Source organism: Falco naumanni, chromosome 5 (genome assembly GCF_017639655.2).
Source record: "Falco naumanni isolate bFalNau1 chromosome 5, bFalNau1.pat, whole genome shotgun sequence".
Classification (NCBI taxonomy): domain Eukaryota; kingdom Metazoa; phylum Chordata; class Aves; order Falconiformes; family Falconidae; genus Falco; species Falco naumanni.
The window spans coordinates 27,797,739-27,817,041 of NC_054058.1; the positions used below are offsets into that span (position 1 = coordinate 27,797,739).

Here is a 19,303-nt window from a genome sequence, read left to right on the forward strand (position 1 = left end):
ATGGAGCAGTCAGCAGCCACTTAGGTTAATTTATAATGAGTGGAACAGAATAATACATGCTGGTTTATTAGCCAATTCATTAGACACTAACACTGCTCTAAAACTCAGTTTCAGGGCAATGATTGATACAAATTTCAAAAATATGAGGTTAATATTGGACAGGGAAATGCAGAAACAAACCATGAACTGGTATGAGAACACATGCCAAATTGCACTTTCTCATAATGTCTTCCTGCAATCAGCGCATTTACAGGCGTTCTTGCCAAACTGGAATTCTGTATCACCTAGGTAATCATTTAAATTATCTGCAGTTTTGCCGCAAATGCTTCCTGTTAGCTGGATCTTCATACACTTTCTCAGTGAACTCACTCCTGCTGATCCCAAGACTCACATTGTTAAATCTAGGAAAAGGCTACCAACACTGTGCAAACTTGTGCTGGGTCAGTTGACCAAGTTTTTGTGTCAAGTCTCTGTGCTAATAACGTCAGATCAGCTCAAGAGTCAGTAGAGTTAGTCTGCGTTAGTTTGCTCCCAATCTAGGCACTGTGCAGTGCAATATCTTACTGAGAGAAATATGGATTCTTGAACAGTACTTCCAACTGTAAAGGCAAGTTCTGGCATTACATAAATTGTAGAATAAAGTTGTAAAATGCACAGAGACCAATTTTAAAAACTAGCCACTTAGAACTAGAATACATTTGTCCCATGTAAAAGACACATCTTTACCCAAGATGGATTAAAAAAAACCCTACTCTGAAGATTATGTTAAACTAAAAGTAGATGACTGGTGGTGCACAGTGAAAGACTATTACTACAGCTATGCAATATAACATGTTATTGCTCAGTTTCTCAGACAGAGAAACAATTCTACTTTTGTCATTTTTCCTATAGGATATATTCTCTCATTCACTTCAATATGCAAGGCACTGCTATTGCAATACCACTCGCATCATCGTGCTGTGCTGATTTTAAAGATGATTCCATAAGGTTTGCAAGGAAAAGGATTGTCTGAGAGAAAGCAGAATGAACCTCTAACATTTGAGGGTAAATGATAATCAGAAATTCACCTAACATGCAGGTATCTAACAAAAAAACCAACCCTGGATTCAGATTCAAAGAGTGCAGTCCACATTGTTAAGCCTCTTTTTGTTCTGATATTAAAAGGAAAGCTTATCTTACCTGGTAATGAACTCTCTGTGTAGTAGAAGTTACTGACTGTAGGTCCTAGCGGGAGGATGAAAGACACAGTGATGATGAAAATAAAATTACACCAACAAGAGTTGCTTGCAGTTCTACTATCTGAAGTGGTTACGCAAACACAAACAATTTTACAGGTATTTCTCGCTGGTTTTAAGCATATGAAACAAACACCACTGAATAGTCATGGAAAGGTCACTTAAAGTTTAAATTTGCATGCATTTTGTCAACAGAAAAAGTTTTAAAAATATAGAGATTATGTTAATGAATCTTTATATATCACAGACTTATTTGTTGCATGAAAACTATCTAAATTTAGAGTATCAGCAACAAAATGAAAGAAAAGATGACAAATCTATAATTATTTTTTCCCCAACTATTTCTGAGTAATTAATGCACTAAAGAAAATCACTGGCAGTTCTGCCTGGTTTAAGACAGCCTCATCACAATTATTTTATTGTAATTTTCTATCACCGGATATTTTAAATATGCATCACCTTACAACATGGCTTTATGTCTGATAATAGCCACACCTTAAGTCTGAATGTTCAGAACTGCATTTGATGAAGGGGATCCTGACTGAAAAGCAAAAAAAAGTGGAAGTCTGTGGTGAGATACTAAGGCCCATTCAGGCTGCAAGTGCAGTTCCAAAACCACAGGGAAGTCAGTGGCTCCCAAAATTGATCAGAGGGTTCACAGCTCCTATGTAAATTGGACTACCTATTTAGAAACCTACGTAATGTCCTCACACTTGTAAATGTTGTTGAAAGACATAAGTAAAAGATTAAATAAAGTCAGAGACAGTATATGAATGAAGATCCATTAGTTTTATCACCAAAGACTTATGCAATGAAAATTATTCAGGCAATGGGGCATTTGGAGTCTCCATTTCCCAGACTGTATTGTAGAGTGAACTCTCATGAGGCAAGGTGTTCAAGACAATAAGAGCAACATTATTATTAGTTGCATGAGCATATATTTCTGTGTATTTCGAAATTTCTAGTTGATATTTGTACTGTTTATTGGTGTCTCAGATTGGTCCATTAGAGGATAACATTTGCATAATTAGACCCACTTGAAAACCACAATGTTTATCCTTACATAACACACTTTCTCATCAATAATTTACGTAATTCCAGCGAGGTATATGGAAAGTCCTGGTATTCCAATCCAATTCAAGGGAAAGTAAATACACCCATACATATCAACTCTGTTATCACTTAAAAGGAATCTATACGACTTTCCATTTCCTGTTTAGAAAATATTTTTCAGCGTCACTCCTGCTTTTATTATCATATCATTACTCTAAAGTTTCTTGTCAGTGGTAGGCAAATTGCAGTGCTCTTAACTTAGGGTTGTTGCAACTATTAGACCTCTGCACTCAGAACTGAAAGCAGCATTATAGATTAATACGTGATACCTGAATTCACAAAAATCTCACCTCTTGTAGACGGTCAATGTACATACGACAGGTCTCCAAGTCACAATCTCCTCGTACAACTATAATTCCTAAGGGAATGGCTGAAAAATAAAAAAAAGCCTCTTTAACTGAAGTCTCTTGAACTTATAGAAGACTTGCAATTATACTTTGGACTTTATTTTAAATGTCCTCACAAAACTTTCTATTATCTAAATCTTAACAGCTATTTAAAAACAGGAACATATTATTTATCATTTGTTTCATCCATTTATAATTATCAAAGCTAAAAAGATTCAGTCACATTGCGTACTTCATTGTCTGATGTTAACATCAATTATTAACTACAAAGAAAGGAACATACCCCAGGGCAAGTGTTTAGGGGCGTACTCTCATACATTGAAATGAGAGTGATATTTCATTTTCAGAACTCCTGAAAGTGTACAAAAATGATTTAAAGTAATGAAAGTCACAGCCTGTTTTCAGAGAAAAAAGTCCTGCATAATGTTAGAGGTAATGCTGCTTTCAAATCAAACCAGACATTATTCCATCTACGCACAAAACTGATACAACCTCTCCATATTTTCTCACAGGGGAAAAAAAAAGAGAAAAAGATAATTTTAAAAATACAGCAAAAAATTCCCTCAGCTGATGGCAGTGTTTTTAATAACAGGGGGTTTCAGTTTCCACAGCCGATCTGCTACTATAGCCAAAAAAATATCCAAAACAAACCCACAAAAAGAAAAAAAAAAGAAAAAAAAAATTATATGTGAGTCTACAGGAAGGTACCCAGAGAGCTACCTACTAAGATCTCATTAAATAATAAGAAAACAAGTGAAAACTCTTGAGTACCTGCTTTTCTAAAACTGAATCACTGAATGAAGTTCTTTTTTCACCCTGGAGGGTCTTTACTCAAACAATGGCTCAAAAAAGTAGAGGAGCAGCAGGAAAGATATTTAAGTCCTCAGATGGAATATTCCAGAAAGAGAGCAGAATATCAACTCATAAACAATTTTGGTAACTGGATAACAAGCAGCGATATAAAGTTACTGACATTTCCGAGACAAATAGGAAAAACAACTGTGCTGCAGCCCCTCCTGCCATTTAGAAGAAGTTGATTAAAAGGGAGAGATATTTATCCACTGAGAAGCTCTCCATTCTGATAAGAGAACAAGACAGCGCTAAAAGATAATGGTGAACATGGCTCATGTTTTTGTGGCCCACCAAGGCTCAAAGCCCAGAGAGAAGCTCAGTGGTTTCAGAGAGGAGAGCAGGGGAGCACGGATGGCAGTCACAGTCGTTAACGGGCCTCAGAGGCCCGCACAGGGCGCTGGGGACACATCAGCAATGCTGCCAGCATCACGCTCGGAAAGCAATCTGAACAGCAGAAGAGCTATGAACCCGGGTAAAGCAGAAACAGGGGAAAAAAGCTGGAAGGAGAAAGAAGAACATAAAGAAGGGATAAGCAAGAAGACTAGGGAAGAAGGGAAGAGCTCGCACACCTCCCCAAGCAACGCTGACACCCAAGAGTGATGCCAAACCGCCTCTGCATTTTCAGAAAGGCCAAAAGGCAACAGCGCTCACTGCGACCTCCCAGGATTTTTCATTACAGAACAGAGACTGAGAGACAAGTGGCCAAAAGGAGGGTCAGTCACACGGTTCGCTTTACACGCGCCGATGCTCTGGGTTACAGACTGATTCTCTTTGCTTAGCGTTTATTATAGCTTAACCTGCTCTGACAGGAGACCCTTAAGCTCTTTGTAGAGAGTACTTAATGGCTATCTAGTTTCAATTCAGCAGATCCCTCTGCAGTCCTTACCAAAAGAAGTGTTTGTTAAATTCATTTATAGCACTAAAAAGCGAATTGCAGCAGACACAGCCACACCTCCAATAGCTACAGAGCACTAGGGAGCTACACCGCTGGCTCAGAAACTGTCACCACAGATTTTGTCTATTCCGTCAAATCCCTTCCTTCATAGAGGTGTATATGCACTCAACGGGGACCAGAGCTTTGACCTGCTGAAACAGCACAGCTAACAGAACTGAAATTTTAACTATCACCATTCCTGACAGCCCAAAGGAGAAGGACCTACAGAGCATTTGGAATTCTAAAAAAATCCACCCAAATGTCCGAAATGAAAACAGTAACACATAATATATAACTTAGCAGTGACATTGATGGGCCTCATGTAAAAAGGGAAGAAGTCAATGATGATTCATAGATTTAATTAAATTATGTCCCACCTATTCTTGACAATTCTGGAATTCTGGGTTGGGTGACTTCATCCTTAAAAAGAAACGTGAAGCTTTTCCTCCCTGGAAAGCCTGAATTAGCACGACCTATGGCTTTTAGGGTCAAAGGCTAGCTAAGGGATAAGGTGCAAGAGGGGAATCTCAAATGGCTCCATTCCACATGGTTCACACTCCTTTGAAAAACCTTTGAAGTCATTACTGGATAACACTACAGTATATGCCAAAGTGTTGCCTGCTAAAGGGGTTTTTTTGTTTGGGATTTTTTGTGGGTTTTTTTGTTGGTTTTGTTTGGGGTTTTTTGCAAGACCCATTTGGCTTTCAGAAAGGAAAATATTTCCAGCCCTCATTTTTATCATAAACTGCAGTAAAAATGCACAATGCACCACACAGCCAAGATATTCAAAGTGCTTCAACAATAGATGCTGTTTGAAAACAAAGGAAATCCATAATGATTAAGAATGGGGTTAAAACTATGGGATTGTTGCTCATTCCAAATATAGGGCAATGCTGTGCAGTAGGGGCAAAATGAGTTGTTATGATAGATTAATTAAAGGCACGAAGTTAACACACATGGCATTCACTATCATTGTGGACATTTTCATCCAGGAATAAAGGGCTTCTACCTGTTCTGAACAGCCCCGTGTGGATGGGGATGTGGACAGAAAAGTGCTGTGGGGGACAGTGGTTACTAGATAGGCCAGACAAGAGATGGAAAGACAAAGGCTTATTTTAAAAGCACAGGCACTGCAGAGCAATTTTCCCATTCACCCACACACTGCCCACTCCTGTGAATATATGGATATATCCACACATGGGAATATGCCAAAAATGAAGGGATAGTCTCAGATCATGAGCCAAGCCACAGCATTCAAGAGCCAGACATTTTTCTCCCAAGGCGCCTGCTCTTCTGGCCACTTGCATCCAGCCCCCAGTTTCTTTTCATCATTCAGGGAGTACAAAGGACTTTGTCCAGTGAGCTGCAGATACAACCTCTAACATTGTGGAGATGAGCAGCAGTGCAAGAACCCCCAGAGATGAGACAGGCAGACAGCTGCTTCATATTCTGAACCAGTACTGCAGAAAGCTTTTTGTTCCCAGCAACACTAACCAAAATCAAGCATCAGTGGGAGGAGGGTTTGGTAGATGCAGCAGCATAGCTAGCATGATGCTCTAATTAACTGCCAGATTAGTAGTGATTTCCAAAGTCCCCAGGAAATTAACTGTGGAATTTATAAACGATGACTAAATCTTCTACCTATTAACTGCCCATTATGCTGAATACCTAAAGCTAGTGAATTCTTTAATAGTATTGAGGACACAAATAGAAGCCAGAATATACTGCACGTGGCACCATGAAGAAAAAATAAAATTCAATTAACTTCCCCATTTATTGTTATGAAAGTATTCAATCTATGATCTAAACACCATGATTAACCCACTCAAATCCCAAACAAAACAGCCTTAAGACAGCTCATTAAGGTAGATGTGAATGCCAGGAAAACTCATTCTGAGTCTGACATACCTCAGGGGACCCGGGAGATTAGATATCGGGCTGTAAATGTTTAATGTAGCAAATAAAGGATCCTCACTACTAAAGATTTATAAGAACGTCATTTTCCTGAGGGGTTTCCACTGGTATTAAAAACATAAAGGACCAAGTAAATTCTTGGGACAGAATTCTAAAATATTCAGACATTTACATTAAGAGGTTTGGCTTTCCCAGTATGGTTTTAATACAACTGAGTTTGTACAAAAGGATTTTCTTACCACACAAATCTAAGCCATGTGCTTCTTCAGATCCCTTTTGTTTATTATACTGACAAAACCTAAGCCTCCTTAGTTGCTAGTTTTCTTAACACTAGTGGTCTACTTTGAAAATCCTCACATGTCAGGAGGTAAAACACAGACTAAACCAGATCACGTCTGAGAAGGCAGTCATCCCCTCCAGGCTCTCAGTGGCTTCTCCAATACCCTGCCACAAAAAGGAAGAAGTGGTCCAAGTAAATGAAGAGAGAAGTTGTCCCAAACACCACACAAAAAGGAACAGGTTATAGAAAGAAAACTACAAAGAGCTCAGAACTGAAACTGGCAGAGAATGGGTATCGGGACTAAGAGCTGAAAGAAGAGGTCTGGCTGAACAATGAATAAGGACTTCTGATTAAGAAAAAGAACAGGAATCTCAGCTGAGAGATTTGCAGAAACAGACTAAGACAGGCAGGAAGACGTGTGTGGGATGAGATAGCTGAAGGGGTCAAACAGGACTGAAAAGGTAAGAGGAAATCAAATCAGAAAAGAAAGGGAAAAAAAGAAAAAAGGGAAATGACAAAAGTAGAATACAGACCAAAAAGTCTATACCAGAAAAACAAACTATAGCATGATTTTCTGGAATGGAACTTAATAGTCTTGTGTCTTCCCAGTCCTCTAGGGTAAACGTGTTTATTTCAATTTGGAATACTGCTCATCTCTTCTAGTTTAAAGGAGATGACAAACTTACAGGTGACAGTTGCCCCCACTAGCTCAAAAGGTAGAGGGCTGTGTTGAATGTAGATATGCCCCACATGGTGTCAAGTGAGGGTAGATTTAGATAAGGAAAAAATTCTTCACAGTGAGGGTGGTGAGACACTGAAACAGGTTGCCCAGAGAAGCTGTGGATGTCCCATCTCTGGATGAGTTCAAGGTTAGGGGCTTTATGCAACATAATTTATTGGAAGATATCCCTACCCATGGCAGAGGAGTTGGAAGTAGACGATCTTTAACTTCCCACCCAAACCATTCTCTGATTCTATAGCTCAGTGATATGAAGTTTCAATGGTTTGGATTTACTCCTTTCCCCAAACCCAGGCAATGGCATACCCTGTTAAATAAATATTACTATGACTACAAAATCAAGAACTCAAAGTTAGAAAAGGCCAAGATTAAAATTGCCTGTTTAAGCATCTGTCTGTATGCATTGTACTATAGCCTTTAATTATCCAACCACATCCTGTTTGTTCTGTTGGACTCTTGTGTCTTTCTAATCTTTGCACATGTGGGTATTGGTGTCAGTCAAAGCGAGAAGTGTAATTCACTGTGCTGTCTGGACAAAACCCGCAAGGTCTCATCCATCAGAAGGCAAAAAGAGATATTCCCTTTGACATAAGCAACGCCTTTGGAAACTTCCTGTTTGTTTTTGTCATTCCTGTTGAAGTTACAAACATTTATCAGTGGTTTGTATCTGTATACACCAGCATGAAAATCTGGGAGTTCAGTGGCAATGGAGTTCCCAATATTTAACTCACTACTGACTTCCAACCTTCCTGATTTTGTCTTGCTGGGTGACTTTAAGCAACCCATTCAGCCATCCCATTTTCAGATCTTCCTAAATCACTGTGGCAGATATGCATGTATTAGCTAACATCTACACAACACATACTGAGAAAACAAAGCAAAGCAGTGACTTTTAAGCAGAGTAAAATTTAATAGACAGTCTGTACATAATGCTGCCTTTTACAGAGCATCTACAGATAAGCCACCACGTCCCCTAAAAGACCTCCTGACAAATAAATGGTCATTAGTGTTTCCTTTACAGGATGGAAGGGAAGTCTTGTAGGTACCCAACTCAGCTCACCTAAATCTGTCCAGATCAAAGTCACTTCCCAGCATGAATACATTTTCTTCAGCAGCCAATCTCCCTTGTACTGATTCCATCTGCTAAAATTCAGGTTTCCCTCATCATACCACCTAGAAGGAGGTACTCTGCTGTGCTCTGCCCTTTACATTATGGGTATTCAGGATGTAAATACCAAGTCATCAGTATTGACCTTTTCTTATGTAGCTATACATAAGAATAGTCTCCAAATTAACCCCACCTACCATATCCCTGAGCTTTAAAGAGTCAGAATACATTCCACAGATCAAGGATTCTCAAACTGTGGTAAGTGCATCACTGGTATGAGGAAGCTACAGTATTCAAGAGGACAGAAGGAACAGCTGCCTCTATGTAAAAGACAGTGTGAGAGACCTGGAGCCATTACAGAGCTCAGAGTTATTTCTGATACTGCCACCACTGCGAGTCAGGTATGATTTCTCCTTTATCTTAGTGGTATCAAGCAAACCAAGATTGTTCTCCATGGGTAGTGCATAGAAAACAACATTAAGGGCAATAAGAGCTGATTTATTCTATTAAAAAACACAATATGGACTGTTACAGCTGAAGGTGAGCTATTCACCACTCCATCTCCATGATACAAATCTATCGCAGTGCTGTCAGGAAAGACTAAGAAGGGTTGAAGATCACTTGGTCACTAACTAGTTTATGGTTGGGTATTTTATTTTATATTTGTTAACATCATTGGTTTCTGTGTATACCTCCATTGTCAGAAACTTCTTAGTAACACTGGAAAGGGGAAAACAGGATGTCAAACAGAAAGATTTTGCTATTTTAAAAATAACTCAGTTGTTTCCCCACAATGCTGCTTTAGATCACACTGCCCTGCAATAACGGGAATTCAGAGGGTACAGAAGATATGCAGGCAAGAGAGACAGAATTAAGTTCTGTCCATCTAGAAACATCAGTCCAACTGACTTTTTGAATATGATGGTATTGGTTATGGTCATGTAATGTACAGCTATCGTGTTGGGCAGAAGGTGGTGAAGCTGGTGACTAGGCTGACAAGTTCTTGGGGTGTGTATAGGGATGTGTTAGAGAAGACAACCACATTTGCAGCAAAGAACATTACATCATAACTAAAATGCCAACATATATCCTGTTCTTAAAGGAGCGCATGGAAGCCTTCACCCCTCCCCACTGAAGGATCAATAAGTGTCCTCTGTACCATCATCAATCATCCCACAGACAATACCGAGACGCTGACAGAAGAAAGAATGAAGGAGAACAGAAGGAGCATGCGGAGGGAAGAAACGGACAATTCAGAAACAGCAACTTGGTTAAATGCCAGCAGCAGTGACAAGAAAAGTAGAAAGCAACAGAAGGAGAATGGGCTAAAGAACAGTCATGCCCTTCACAGGACACTATGACATTCTTTAATTGCTCAGGAGGCTTTCAAAATGAGGTGTCTACCTCCAGCAGAGTGAAGATTAATCTTCATGGAACATTTTGTATGACAAGCTGTTATGTATCAGGAAGTGCACTTTTAGGTGAAATAGTTGATAGAATCAAATCAGTATTTCAAGCAAACAAGGGCAGTGAAATGTATTTACTGTCAGTTAAAACAATCCAGATTATTACACTGATGTCAGAGCTTTCAAAACTCTGTTACAGAGACGTGCAACAGGCAAAAACCATAATAGCTTCTTTGCTATTTTTCCTTCAAGGATAACTTGTTCTTAACTGGGTTCCTTTTCCTGTTCAGATTGCTGTGAGATTTTGGTTTCACTTTCCAGCTATTGAGGAAGTTTAAAGTGCTTTTAATCCTTGTGGGCAGGGAAAAGATTAAGAATACTATTCTGGAGTTAATATATACATAATCTGACAAAGCCTGGACAGATATGTAAACTGAGCCTCTTGCAAGCATCTAGTGAGACATTCACGTACCCAAGAGCTACAGTTGTGCTGAAGGAAGCGAACACCACATACAGTAACAGCTCTTGTAGAAACAAGGCCCAATACAAGTGCTCTTGTATTTTGCTAGTGCACAAACATTATCTGCATTTAAATTTTAAATTCAGACTGACAGTTTCTGTTATTCACTTGCCACAGCAATGTATTTATTTCCACTCCCCACCATAATTACTTTGTTTGGTAAAGAAAGAAGTTGCTTCTCCCTCAGCACTTCCCTCCTCCCCCTTTAGTCTAGTAACTTTCAGTAGCAATGCTCCGTGAAATTATTTGCTGATGAGGACACAGATAGCATGCTTATTTCATATAAGCATTTAGCATATGATAGAGCCAGGCAGGCACCAATCCATGGAAAACCATTTGAAATGTATCCAACTAGCTATGTCAGAAATGCAATTAAAAAGGCTATCTGCTCCTCTTAAAAGGAAGATTTATGTGATTTTCCAACTCCCTTCCTCATAAAAGTCCTCTAGTAGAGCTTGATTACTGGCTATGACTCCATTTCCAGAAGAGAGGCAAGCACCTTGCAGTAAGTCACAAGAAAACTCTGACATCAGTGAACCAGAGGGATTTTCCATTTCTTACTTCACGGAAATCAAGTTGCTGGGTAGAATATTTAATACAGTTTGGTTTCAGACTGTTTAGAGAGCACTTCTCTTCCTGTACATAATTTTCTTCATGTAATCAGAATCATCCAGAAGTCCTGAAATCAGAATCAGACTCCTGAAAACTAAAGGCTGGACAATTCTCATAGCGGATAGTTCTGTTGTATGTCTAGAGAAGTAGGCTGTGTATGCTGTAAGTTATATGTCCTTACGCAAGACATTCCTAATAACTGCAAAGAGTAAAGTGAGGTATCTTTCCTGATTTATTTTAGGTTCATGAGGATATTATATGCTTTCTCATATTTTTATGTAAAAACAGTAATGCACAAGCATTACTGACACAGCTAAAGGAGGACAGATAGGAAAAACAACTTCATGAAAAACGTTTGAGGAAAATACTCCAGTCCATCTGTGTTATATTACCAACCTAGCCATGCACTAACTTGGAAGACAGACAAAATGGTCTTACTGCAAATGACCTGCCAATACCCAAAAGCAATCATTTTAACTCTTGATGGATAAACATCTACTTTTTAAATTAAAACATCTTAAGCACGTATCCAGCAAGTGACCAAATGTGTGTGAAATCTAAAATCAAATCTCAGAGGTGCTAGATCATTTTCCAACATCTTTTATAACATTATCATTATGTTTTTTTACAGGTCGCAAATAACAAATAACGTGTTTGCAACTGCAGTGACAACGACAACAATGTAAGAAATATATTTTGTGTCAGAACACATAAATGGCTCAAAGGCTGCATAATATATACTAAATACACACAAAATTTACGTCCATGGTGAGGATAGACAAGGATAGTCCTCCTCAGATGTGAAACCATAGGAAGAACCATAAAATGAACCAGACTGTTTCTAACAGAGTTGGATAAATGTGGGTTCGGTATGGCCTGAAGTCTACTCAAGGTCAAATTCAATTTAAACTTGAAGCAAGTTTTTTTTCCAGTGAGCCATAATCCTCATCTTGTTAAAAGTCTTCTCGTCCAGTGATGAAGGCTTTGATCACTTTCGCTATGACCAAAATCCACTAACAGAAACTTCAGAAAAAGGCTGTCAGGACCTATATTAAAATTTAAGCCATTTCAGTTCTTTTGCTGGAAGGCAAGCTGGTGAACTGGGAGAATAAGGAGAGGTGGGACTAGAGAAGTGAGAGTGAAACAGTTTAACTATCTTCCAACAGTAAGATAAGCAAACCAATTAAAAGGATTGTCATCCTGTAATTACCAGAGCGCTCTGTATTACAGAGGGAGCTGAAGCTTTGTTGCACAACAAACAGTCATGCTTGTAATTTAATATGAATAATGAGCCAGATGCACGAACAAGACTATTAAACTGCTATCACAAGCAGCCGTGTCCCTCATTGATTAATGACTCCGTGTGTCACCAAGGAAAGGAACTCCATTTTTAAGTGTGGATTATCATCAATGTTGCCAAAGCAACCGCTATCTGCTTTTGACTTACCCCTGAATGTGGCAATTAAACTATTACAAGAGGAAACAAAACAGTGATTATTCTCTTATGTGGAAAACTGAAGACTGTTAAAGAATAAGGGACTGTGGAAGTCAGATTTTTTTCCCCAAGATAAACACACCTGTGCAAGAACCATGCACAAGGTCAGAGCACACTCTCAATACGAAACTTATCATGGTCCCCCACTCAGTTTCAAATTTGATGTTAATCATAAAGTCTGGAATAGTTTCATACACTAGTAGAAACCGAGCAGAACCAATGGAAATACATGAATAAAAGAAAAACACCAACAGGTGTAAACCCCACTTATTTTACAGTAAATAAAATCAACTTGCAGAAAGCATTGTTAAGAAAACAGGTGAATTCTATACATATGATCTTTGCAGAAAGAGTGTTTATATAGAAAGAATACGTATGTGCAAATACACAGATAGATGAACATACACTCCATACGACTCGTTCAAAATCTATGCCTGGCCCTGTAATTGGGTGGTTATTTGTTGTTCTGGTGTGGTGGTGGGGTTTTTCATTTGTTTGTTTGTTTTTTTGTTAATGCAAGATTTGTACAGAATGTTCTACCAAAAGCAGCTACAGCATGGCTCCTTCCAACTTACAAGCTTCCCGGAGTTTTTCCTTGTCGTAATGTAGCCCCTCATACTCTTGCAAATTAATCCTGTTCACTCTGATCCGCAGGCGATCTGGGATGGAATGAGGACTGCAAAAAAAGAAGAAAGCTTCTTAGACAAAGCATTCCATGGAAGAGCAAAATGAAAACAGGATATGAAGTGATTTTAATCTTCTCTGAAAGAAGCAAGCCTCTTCAAAACTAGACCAACTCCTCACAGGCTCATCACTGCATTTAAAATTATGACTACCCACTGCATAACAACATCGACATTACACCTTAAATGATAAGCAAAATCAAGAATCTCATTTGCTGGCTGTGTGGTCTGGAATTTCAAAGGTTTTTCTGAGTTCCCTAATCTCTACACAGCTAACCCTCACCCCTACCCTCAGCAGTTTGCCTTTTTTTTTTTTTTTTTTTTTTTTTAAATTCCTAGGGCCCTACTACAGCCAGCAGATCTGCCAAGCTGTGGTTCAAGACACAGATGCTTTCTTAGGAAGTCTCTCAGACCCACCATTCCCCTGCCTATGGAAGCATCCCCCGTCTTCCTGGAGGACCCTCATTCAGCATCTCTATTCTAGGAAACAGGCAACAGAAATGCAGTTGAGAACTAGATTTCCAAAACAGTGAGTCAAATACGCAGAACCCAGGAGGACTTTCAAAAGCAAGCAGCAGTCCAGGAACCTCATTTCTACAGATTTCAGTCAGATTTAAAATACCTCAGCTGTCTATATGATTTTGAAACACTCAGTGGGTCCCTATTCAGAAATTTAAGTGTCCGTATATCGATAGAAAGTTGTCCTGAAAAGCTTTCTTTCAATTTCATGCTGGTTTCCACCTCACCATAATCTGTTACTTGATTTTTTAAGTTTAGCTGAATGCTATTAAATTAAACTTGGCCACATTTGCATTTTCCACCTTTAAAGAAAGATGGATAACCTGTGTGTTATAAAGCACATAACAAATGTCTGTCCTACAGGTACTGGCCCCTGGGGTCAGTTAAATGTAGATAAATTCTTCATTTTGTGCCTCCATCAAAAGACCATCTATCTTCTCTGTTTTTATCTAGTTAGTAACAGAACTCCGCCAGTGGTATTATTGCCGAATACACACATGTATTTAACTTTTACAATGCCTTGTAAAAGTTAAAATAATGTGTGCTATCATAAATATACAGGTTTTCTTCTTTCTTTGTCTCAATTTTAAAATCTTTGACCTACAGCGTCTGCACTGCTAGTGCAGTACAAGCCACATCTCACAAATGTAAACTTTTTTTTTTCTTTTTAAACAAGTGAGTAATTTTCTTGGCTAGAAAATACTGCAGACCTAACAAAACATACGGTTTGTGGCCATCTCTTGGTAGAGCCACTTCGATGCAATTAGCAATTATTCTTTCTCTCTGTTAGTATAAACAGCTCTGTCGCATCTGAGCAGATGAAAATAAAGTCCCAGTTAAAAAAAAAAAAACCACAAAAGTTCTACTGGCACAAGTACTTTTTGCCTAAAAAGTGATAAAGGATAATGAATTGAGGGTACCTCCAAAACTGGAGTGCAAGACAACAGGCTAGAAGGAGCTGCACTGAAGAAATTCACATTCTGTACAGGAGTTTCTATATTAGTAGTGAAAATGAGCCCACCATACATGAAGAAAACTTAGAAGAAATCATAAATGCTAAATAGCGGCAGCAAGACTGACACATTCAGAAGCACACAGGCTACCCAGTATTTTCCCTGTGCTGCCTGACACGGATTATCATGTCAAGTGCCCCAAGGTATCAGCAAACTGCCCATATTTAAGATAAGCTTTTGCAGTTTCATGTTAAAACACCTGGGATGGTAAGTGCCAGCACAGCTTCAGGAGACAGCTTTCTAACCCAGGAGCCATTACATCATCCTACAGCACAGCACTCTCCACCTGCAGGCTCAACAGCCCAGAGAAGATGAGTGCCTGCAAATAGAAAGGAAAGGTGCATAGATGGAACAAGAAAATGATCGCACTGAGTCTGACATTCTTTTCTTCCTTTCTTTTATTTTTAAAACAAGTTTAAATGTCACGTCACTGCTGAGAAATGAACACAGTCTGAGGAACTATGCTTTCTTCCAAATTCTATGGAATGCAAGTTTCAAAAGTGAAAATCATAGATTTAATTTTCAGACAAGAAAAGATAAAAGAATGTTAGTCAGAAAACATAGGAATTGACTGCATAGTCTTTGTCTGGGGACAGAAAAGAAATAATTCACTGCATGTAGTGGAGTTCATGAAAATGACAGGCTGACAGCTCTGAAAAGTGAGGTCTTTTGTGCACTGGCACTATACTGGAAGTAGCGATGTTGCTTTCCCCATAACGTTCTGCCCACCGCACGTTATGACGAAGGTAGCTCAGTCTTCCAGCTGATCAATTCACAGCCTGGGTATTGTTGGTAGGTGTCAGGGAGGGACCGCTTGTGAATTACCTCTACTTCTTTGAGCTCAGCTGGGTAGAAAAGGGATGGGGAAACCGGAGATTTCAGTGAGCTGTTTTTATTGTAAGACTCAATCACGCTACAAAGACAGCCATCCTTGCTATGCACAGAATTAAGCCCAGTGTAAACCAAGACCAAAAAACTGTCGCAAACTGTTGCTTCTCCTGAAACCAGAACCAAATCTGTACTGTTGTGTTGAAATCTTTGAGCAACCAAGAAAGAACTCTATAAAAGGTACGCTTTCCAATTCCCAGTTAAAAATGACTACTTTACCAAAAGCTGATACTCCTGTGCAGGAATTACTCAGCCCAGCACAAAGGATTTTGCCCGTCAAACCAGAACCACACACCACAGCCTCCCCCCTACTTGCTCTTTTCCATTTCTTCCTTGCTACAGAGGTCATCCATGCGTGATATCCAGACCTTTCCTTCCACTCTGTGACCCTGTGCTTTGGTGCCCAGTGCTGCTCTCCATACCAAGGAAAAACAGTTTAATGCAGGAACTTTGCATCGTCTTGAGGTAAAAAAATTAAGATCACTGACTCCTTTCTCACCTTGATTTGTCCCTTTAGATCTTTCAGAGCAGATATCCAAGTGATACTTGTCTTTCAACCACTCCTTGCATCCCATCAGTTTGAGTCCCCCAGCAACCTACTGATGTCCTTTAACCATAAGAGATGAATTTGTTTATGTATTTTTGTAGCTCTGCACTGTCTGTGCAGAATTTACTACAGCTATAAGGTCATTAATACATCTCATTCACAATTTTGCCTCCTTTCCTTCCACACACTGACCTTTCTCATGTTCCTTAGAGCACAGCAGGACAGGAGCATGCCTGACACAGGCAACTGGAGACAAGCTATGCTCTATTGTGGGAAATACTGGGGACAGGACAGGTAACCCTCTCCCCAGCTTCCATGTCTCCCTGTGAGCTTGTCTCAGTCATGCAATTGTTTCCACTTCCAGCTGTTGAGGTGAAACAACTCCAGCAAGTCTGGGATCACTAAAAAAAAATGGTTAATGAATTATTATTTTGTCTGATCCAGAACAATCATCATTGAATCAGAGGTGATTTTAAAAGCTGCTGTTTCAAGCTTCCTATTCAGTACTTATACATAACTATTGTGTTTGAGTTTTCAGAAATGATAATTATTTCTATGGAACCTGGTTTAGATAAGAAGAAAAAAAGAAAAAAAAGAAGGAGCGAACTAACCATGTACACACATCTAATCTATGACAGAGACAATTCAACAGGAGTCTTCAGCCCAAAATTAAATCACTTATTCCCAATGCCATCCACCCATTCCTCCCCAAAGCTACCTTCTTTAGGTTAAAAGTTAAATTTTCACTAACAGTACGGTAATTTTGTGTGTTGTTTTTTTTCCCTCCAGAGACCAACCAAGATTTTTTTACTTGTAGTTGAAAACGTCTGAAAGCATTTGGATGATTGTCTGAATACTTATTATTACAAATAATTCTAATAACTGTCTGTATTACCTACAAAGATTTTTTGAAATTATCATCCAGACCCAAGAGTTGTTAGTTCTCTGGGAAGATAACATAAGGAAAATCAGCAGCACTATCTTCCTTTTATAGTGCTTTGCTCAAAACAACTCGTTTGAGATAAAAATCATAGAATGTTTTGGGTTGGAAGGGACCTTAAAGATCATCGAGTTCCAGCGATCCTGACGTAAGCAGGGACACCTTACACTAGAACAGGTTGCTCAGAGCCCCATCCAACATGGCTTTGAAGCTTGGAACACTTCCAGGGATGGGGCATCCACAGCTTCTCTGGGCAACCTGTTCAGCGCCTCACCACCCTCACTGTGAAGAATTTCTTCCTAATAGCTAATCTAAACCTACCCCCTTTCAGCTGAAAGCCATTTCCCCTTGTCCCATCACTACATGCCCTTGGGCAAAGTCCCTCTCCAGCTTTCTTGTAGGCCCCCTTGAGCTACTGGAAGGCTGCCATAAGGGCTCCCCAGAGCCTTCCCTTCTCCAGGCTGAACAACCCCAACCCTCTCAGCCTGCCTTCACAGGGGAGGTGCTCCAGCCCCCTGATCACCTTTGTGGCCCTCCTCTGGACTCACTCCAACAGCTCCATGTCCTTCTTCTGTCGGGTGCCCCAGAGCTGAACGCAGTGCTACAGGTGGGATCTCTTGAGAGCTGAGTAGAAGGGGAGAGTCACCTCCCTTGACCTGCTGGCCAGGTTTCTTTTGATGCAGCCCAGGATACACTTGGCCTTCTGGGCTGCAAATACACACTGCCAGGTCATGTTGAGCTTCTCATCCACTAACACTCCCAGGTGATTCTCCTCAGGGCTGCTCTCAATCCATTCTCTGTGCAGCCTTGGCCTTGGGATTGCTCCAACCTGTGTGCAGGACCCTGCACTTGGCCTTGTTGAACTTCATGAGGTTTGCAAGGGCCCCCCCTCTCTCAAGCCTGTCAAGGTCCCTCTGGATGGCATCCCTTTCCTCCAGCATGTTGACTGCACCACACAGCTTGGTGCTGTCAGGAAAGTCACCAAGGATGCACTTAATCCCAGTGTCCATGTCTCTGACAAAGATGTTAAGCAGTACTAGTCGCAGTACTAACCCCAGAGGATCACCATGCATCACAGGTCCCCACCTGGACATTGAGCCACTGACTGCAACTCTTTGAGTGCCACTATCCAACCAATTCCTTATCCACCAACTGTTTATCCAACAAATCTCTGTCTCTCCAATATAGATAAAAGGATGTTGCATGGAACAGCATCAAATGCTTTGCACTGGGTAGATGATGTCAGTTGCTCTTCCCTTAGCCACAAACCCTGTCAATGCCATAGTAGAAGGCTGCTGCCAGGTTTGTCAGGCAGAAGGCTGCCCTTAGCAAAGCCATGGGGGCTGTCACCAATCACCTCATTTTCCATGTACCTTAGCATAGTTTCCAGGTGGATCTGCTTCATGATCTTGCTGGACACAGAAGTGATTGGCCTGTAGTTCGCCAGACCTTCCTTTTTTCCCCTTTTAAAAAATGGGATTTATGTTTCCCCTTTTGGAGTCAGTGGGAACTTCACTGGACTGCCACAGTTTCTCAAATACGATGGACATCTACCAGTTCCCTCAGGACCTGCAGATGCACCTCATCAGGTCACATGGACTTGTGCACCTTCAGGTTCCTTAGATCAGGGGTCCTCAAACTACAGCCCATGGACCAGATACAGCCCCCCATGGTCCTCAATCCGGCCCCTGGTATTTACAGAACACCCCCCACCCCCCGCCAGGGGTGGGGTGGGAAGCAAGCAGCCACAGTCCTGCCACTTAATCTGTGCGCCGGCCCCCTGTTTTAAAAGTTTGAGGACCCCTGCCTTAGATGGTGTTGAACCTGATCTTCTACAGCAGGTGGTTCTTCATTATCCCAGCACTGCTTCTGCCTTCTGTGACTTTGGCAGTGTGGCTGGAATGCTTGCTAGTAAAGACTGAAGCAAAAAAGTCATTTAGTACCTGAACCTTCTCTATATCCTGAGCAACCAGGTCTCCCATTCCCTTCTAGAGAGGGCTCACATTTTCGCTACTCTTCCCTTTATCACTGATGTACCTATAGAAGCTTTCCTTGTTGCCCTTGATGTCCCTGGCCAGATTTAATTCTATCAGGGCTTTAGCTTTCTTAACCTGATCCCCAGCTGCTTGGAAAAATTCTCTGTAATCCTCTCAGGCTA

At 40.3% G+C, this 19,303-nt stretch overlaps 1 protein-coding gene across 7 annotated transcripts in view; it reads right to left on the reverse strand.

Annotated features, from left to right (window-relative positions):
- The window catches only part of DGKI (diacylglycerol kinase iota), a 228,073-nt gene that overhangs the window by 63,843 nt on the left and 144,927 nt on the right, over positions 1-19,303 (reverse strand). For all 7 annotated transcript variants that reach the window (XM_040596412.1, XM_040596410.1, XM_040596409.1 and 4 more), the window contains 3 exons: positions 13,131-13,231; positions 2,639-2,718; positions 1,180-1,224 (listed from right to left, as the gene is read on the reverse strand). In XM_040596412.1, the coding sequence (XP_040452346.1) occupies positions 1,180-1,224; positions 2,639-2,718; positions 13,131-13,231 (226 nt within the window). The remainder of the gene's footprint in view (positions 1-1,179; positions 1,225-2,638; positions 2,719-13,130; positions 13,232-19,303) is intronic.